This window comes from Octopus bimaculoides, chromosome 25, assembly GCF_001194135.2.
Source record: "Octopus bimaculoides isolate UCB-OBI-ISO-001 chromosome 25, ASM119413v2, whole genome shotgun sequence".
NCBI lineage: Eukaryota > Metazoa > Mollusca > Cephalopoda > Octopoda > Octopodidae > Octopus > Octopus bimaculoides.
The window spans coordinates 26,576,903-26,582,851 of record NC_069005.1 but is presented as its reverse complement, the minus strand read 5'-3'; the positions used below and the strand labels follow the sequence as shown (position 1 = coordinate 26,582,851).

The window sequence follows — 5,949 nt, the reverse complement described above, 5'->3', positions numbered from 1 at the left end:
ACCCCGTGAACTTGCTAACCTTGTTCCAAGATTTGAAACCAATATGTTTAATTTCAATAATTTTGTGTTTCAGGGTTCTTTAGCTGCCTGTGAGTTTCTCCTGCTCAACGGTGCTAAGTTGGATCGACGGGACCAGAAGGGAAGAACTCCCTTACATCATGCTACGATACATGGCTACACTGGGTAAGTGAAGTGACCGAATTGTTTGGTCAGTACAGACGATACAGTACACAATTGACTGTGAGGTTTGAGCTACTAAAATATGGTCAGTTAGACATGCATAATCTGATTGAGATAATACCAACAAAGTTGAGTGTGTGATTGTGATAGGATCAGTTAAAACTAGGATCTAAATCAGATAGGAGTCAACTCAGCTAATGTCTCTGATTAATGATCTGATATGAGGTGGTGTTTTTGTCTAATTAAGAACATCATAATTAGTAGATAAATAAGGCAGCAAGCTGGCTGAATCGTTAGCATGCCGGGCAAAATGCTTATTGGTATTTCGTCTGTCTTTATGTTCTGAGTTCAAATTCTGTTGAGGTTGACTTTGCCTCTCATCCCTTTGAGGTTGATAAAATAAGTACCAGTTGAATATTGGGGTCGATGTAATTTCCTTGAAATTGCTGAAATTGTGCTAGAATTTGAAACCATTATTAGTAGATGAACACATTTACTATGCTCAGTAGAAGCAGTATTAATTTGAAATAGCCATCTGTGTATCATATTTAATGTAATTACATCATTGAAAGGCAAGTGACCACAGTATTCATCCAGATATAACGTCTCTTATAGATTCAGAGCAAGATGAAAACCACTCCTGCTAGCCACCACTGAGATAATTTTTGTTTCCCTCTGATATAAATTGTTTTTAAACACAGCATGTCCATAAGAGATGTTATATCTGAATAAATATTGCAGTAACTTGCCTGTCAGTGATGTATTTCTTGTGTTTTTATCTCAGTAAATAACTGATATTTGTGTTGTCTCTTGCAGGCAAGTATGTCAGTTTTTGAAACGTGGTGCAGATCGACATGCCAAAGATAATGAAGGCAAGGTGAGTCTGTTATTACTTATCTATTTGACATCATCAATGTTAACGATATTTTACTTCTACCAAAGGATTTGAGTGGTCAATTCTTTGTTGACTTCATCAATAATCGAGTGAATTGTATTCATGTTGGTGCTGTGATTTCTGCCAGAGATTTGATTGGTTATTTTTGTTTGCTGACATCATCAGTCTCCAAGTCCTGTTTATGTCTTTACATTCAAACACAGTGATCTGAGTTTGATTTCTAAGCAGAGAGTTGGTGTTTGAAACTCTGCCAGATATTTCCTCAACAGATTAAATTAGTTTGAAGTATTATCATCTTATAAGCAGTGGCTGATTTCAGATATTAAGTTTTCCTAATTTGAATCTTCAAATTGGAAAAAAAACTAAATGTAGAGGCTTCTTCAGAGAAGCTAAATAAAGCAAGCATTATTTGCCAAACGTGTAATGTCGGTGTGCATGAATGACGAAGTACAGATGAGTTGAGAAAATAATTTGGCAACAGAGGAATATGTGTAAGGGAGAAGACTGTGCTGGTGCTGACACATGACACCCGAAGTGTCTAATGGTTTAAACGAAATGGGGGAATCTGCAGAAGGGAAAAACTGAGGTAAAAGTGGTACAGTGTGATTCTTTTGGATGCTGGACATTATAAAGATCATCGTCATAGCCATGTCAGTTTGGTAAAACAGGCGATGTTGATAATGACTATGATGAGGAAAGGAGAGATGTCTGCATAAATTTAGCTATAATCTGTTATGGTTTGGTTGAAACCTTGTTTGTACCATTCTCTTTGTTTAAGATGTTGTTGTTGTTGTTGTTTTACAGGATGCTGAAACAATTGCTATCGAAGCCACTAATGCCGATATAGTCACACTGTACGTATAAAAACCTCAAACTAGATTTTAACATTTTTGATTGTTTTTGATTGTTTTTGCAATGATTGAACTGTTCTCGCTATTGCAATGCATCATCATTTGATCTTGGGCCATTCACTTCACTTGGCTTTCACATGGACTGGTTGGGATAAAAGACTTAACTAATTTCTTCAGACTCATTTAGTTCTTCTAAATTACCATATTTTAACATGTATATGGAATCCCCTAATTTTGGGGCTTAAAATTTGGAAAAAAGGTTTTGTAAGGGATTATAATACTGTCCATGTATAAGAAGCTCCATATTTTTTTAACCTAAATTTTGACAAAAAAGGGTTCCTTATACATGTTAGAATATGGCAATTAGGGTTAAAACTGATTTTTTGATGAAAATCTTGAGGGCTTTGTCTTTAGGTGCAGGCATGGCTATGTGGTAAGAAGCTTGCTTACCGACCACATGGTTTTGAGTTCAGTCCCACAGCATGACACCTCATGCAAGTGTCTTCTACTAGTGCCTCCGGCTGACCAAAACCTTGTGAGAGAGTGGATTTGGTAGATGAAAACTAAAAGAAGCCTGTCGTATATATTGGATTGGTGCATAATTATTGCAGCTTTTTTTTCAACAAATCTTATTCAACAAAAGCAATAACAATATTTAACAAAAACATCTTTAAATGATGGTCTGACAGTCTGCCAAGCAAATGGGAAGCAGTAATTGAAATAGATGGTTAATATGCTCTGGAATAATCATTTAAAGATGTTTTTGTTACGTGTTGTTATTGTTTTTTGTTGCATAAAATTTGTTGAAAAAAACTGCAATGATTATGCACCAACCCTATATATATATATATATATATATATATATGTAGTATTTTTTTTATTTGTCTTGCCCTTTTACAGTCTGTTGTGTCGCTAAATTTTTACTGAGAACATATTTTTTCGTGGTTAGATGATTCGGCATCTATTCTAGCATATAGGAGTCCACTTTTGTTGGTCATTCCTCTTATTTTTGTATGTAATATATATATATATATATATATATATGTGCACACGTGTTTGTGTGTGTGTGTGTGTGTCCCACCACTGCTTGACAACTGACGTTGGTATGTTTACGTCGCTGTAACTTAGCGGTTTGGCAAAAGAGATCAATAGAGTAAGTACCAGGCTTAAAAAAAAAAAGTACTGGGGATTGATTCATCCAACATAAAATTCTTCCAAAACAGTGCCCCAGCATGGCCACAGTTTGATTTAGATTTTCTTTGTTTATCTGGAAACTTTTTCCAATAAGGTGGACGCACTTGTGATACTCCAGTTATTGTTTAACCCCAGGTCAACCTGGATCGAGCAGACCTCTGATAAAAAGATATTCTTAAAGTGACCATTGGCACAGACAATGCTGTGGGGTTCAGAAGTTTGCTTTCCAATCACTTAGAGTTTTGGGTCCACCTTGGCTAAGTGTCTTTTACTATAGCCCCGGGCTGACTAAAGCCTTGTGTGTGTGTGTGTGTGTTTGTGTTTGTCTCTCACCACTGCTGGACAACTAGTGTTGGTTTGCTTTTGTCCCATAACTTAGCAGTTTGGCAAAAAGATAGAATAAGCACCAAGCTTAAAAGTAAGTAAGTACTGGGATTTGATATGCTCAACTAAATCTTTTATGGCAGTGCTCCAGCATGACTGCAGTCCAATGACTGTAAGGCAGGATATGATATGCTGCCTATTGGAAACTACGTTATCCATTATAGCTTTTTTTTCTTTTTTGTCGCATGATGTGTTTTGAGGGAGATGTGGTTGCTATTTCGAGTATATGAAACGACCACGTAGAGGTCACCTCTTTGACTACAATTTTTCCCACTTGTGGTCTTTGTTTTTTTGTTTTTTTTCTTATCTGAACCATTGACCGCATGATTAGCAGTTCCAAACCAGGCTGGATACTGTGTGTTGTATAGCTACGCCATCTGGCTATGTGATTTAAGGAAGATAACTCACATGTAAAAACGCATACATTATGTGTAATTTTTTAAAAACTACACGCACACACACACATGTACATATGTGCATGCCTATATATATATACACACACACACACACACAGATATATACATACACAAACACGAGCATACACGTATATACATGTAACCATGCACACACACACACACACACACAAATAGTTATATATTGGAGTGGCTGTGTGGTAAGTAGCTTTGTTGGTGATGTTGTTATTGTTTCGGTAATATTTTTGTTTTAAATTTCAGATTGAGATTAGCCCGATTAAACGAAGAAATGAGTACGGACGGTATGTGTGAGTTAACATTTCTCTTACTTTCTGCATGGATTTGCGCAGAAAACTCCCCCCCCCCAATTCTCCAATTATATGGTTTGTGTGTATGTGTGTGTGTGCGTATGTGTTATTTCTTTACTACCCACAAGGGGCTACACACAGAGGGGACAAACAAGGACAGACAAACACGGATTAAGTCTATTATATCGACCCCAGTGCATAACTGGTACTTAATTTATCAACCCCCGAAAGGATGAAAGGCAAAGTCGACCTCAGCGGAATTTGAACTCAGAACGTAGCGGCAGACGAAATACCGCTAAGCATTTCGCCCGGCGTGCTAACGTTTCTGCCAGCTCGCGTATGTGTGTGTGTGTGCATGTGCATGCGTGTGTGTGTGTGTGTGTGCACGTGCATGTGTTTTGGTTGGAGTGTATCAGTACAACTCCAAACGGCAATCAACTGGCAGAAATTTAATTCTGATGGAACTCCTCGTTTATTGTCATGAACGTTGGGTAATGACGGACAGAATATGAGCGTGGCTACAAGTGGCTGAAGCAGGGTTTCTCCAAAGGATCTCTGGAGTAATGTTAATTGACAGGGAGAGAGACTCCTTGATCTCTGCTGAGATAAGGGAGTCCCCCACCCCACCTCACCAAGTCAAGCCACTACTTCTCTGCATTGAGCGGTCACAGCTCTGGTACTACAGACACGTGATCAGAATGTAATTCTCGCAAGACAGATTCTTCAAGCTAAGCCTATCATGCAACAGAATTGAGGTTGGACCAAGAGGAAGATACTTGAATGATATTCATAATCTCTGTTAGCCATGCTTGGGAATCCAGCTGGAGAATCCCTTAAATTTAGCTGTCCACTTTTGCACTGTTAATAAAGCTGGAGCATCAACCCCTAATGTAGCAAGCATGCCAGCATGTCCTTCGGGGATTAAACCCTTTTTTCTGAAGGTACTTGATAACACCTTGGTGCCAAATTCTGTCCATTTTCAAGAGGAGTTGCTACTAGTTATTTCTGAAGTCTTCTTTGGACAGTCAGATGTCAGTTTACTGGGAAAGGTAAATGCAGGACTTGTCAGAGGGACCTTCTGATAGGCCCTTACAGACGAGACATTTGAGGACTCTTCTGCCACTGCTCTCTCAGGAATGGTGGGCAGAGAAGACGAATAGATACATAAGAATCCCTCATATTATGGAAGACCAATGCAGTTTTGGGAATTTTGCCCTGACCAGAAATCCTGTAATGTGAAACTAATTTTCCCTTTGATTTTTTTATAATATAAAGTAAAATGTGTTCTGACAGATTTTGTGTGTCCCCCATCCCCACCCCGCAAAAAAGTAACAAAAAGCAAGCAGCATGACTATTTTTATGCATGAAAATAACCGTTTCTAAATGTACTCAGCATGACATGTTGACTTAGGCACTGGTTTGTGTGGCTGTGTGGTAAGAAACTTGCTTCCCAACCACATGGTTCTGTGTTCAGTCCCACTTGGGCAAGTGTCTTCTACTATAGCCTCGGGCTGACCAAAGGCTTGTGAATTCATTTGGTAGACGGAAACTGAAAGAAGCCCGTCATATATATATATATATATATATATATACATACATATAAGATTAAAAAGTCAATAAAAGAAAATCTTTTTTAAAAGATGCTTGGTTTGTTTTATTCGTATTACAATTGGTTGAGTCGGTTCTTCTTATAGGTATATTTTTTCATCTTTTAATTTGCATTA

The 5,949-nt window shown here is 37.9% G+C and overlaps 1 protein-coding gene across 1 annotated transcript in view; it reads left to right on the top strand.

Moving 5' to 3' along the window:
- LOC106877620 (arf-GAP with coiled-coil, ANK repeat and PH domain-containing protein 2) overlaps positions 1 to 5,949 on the top strand; it is a 248,627-nt gene that overhangs the window by 239,757 nt on the left and 2,921 nt on the right. The window contains exons 23-26 of the mRNA XM_052976629.1: positions 74 to 183; positions 997 to 1,057; positions 1,880 to 1,929; positions 4,179 to 4,225. Coding sequence (XP_052832589.1) covers positions 74 to 183; positions 997 to 1,057; positions 1,880 to 1,929; positions 4,179 to 4,225 — 268 coding nt within the window. The remainder of the gene's footprint in view (positions 1 to 73; positions 184 to 996; positions 1,058 to 1,879; positions 1,930 to 4,178; positions 4,226 to 5,949) is intronic.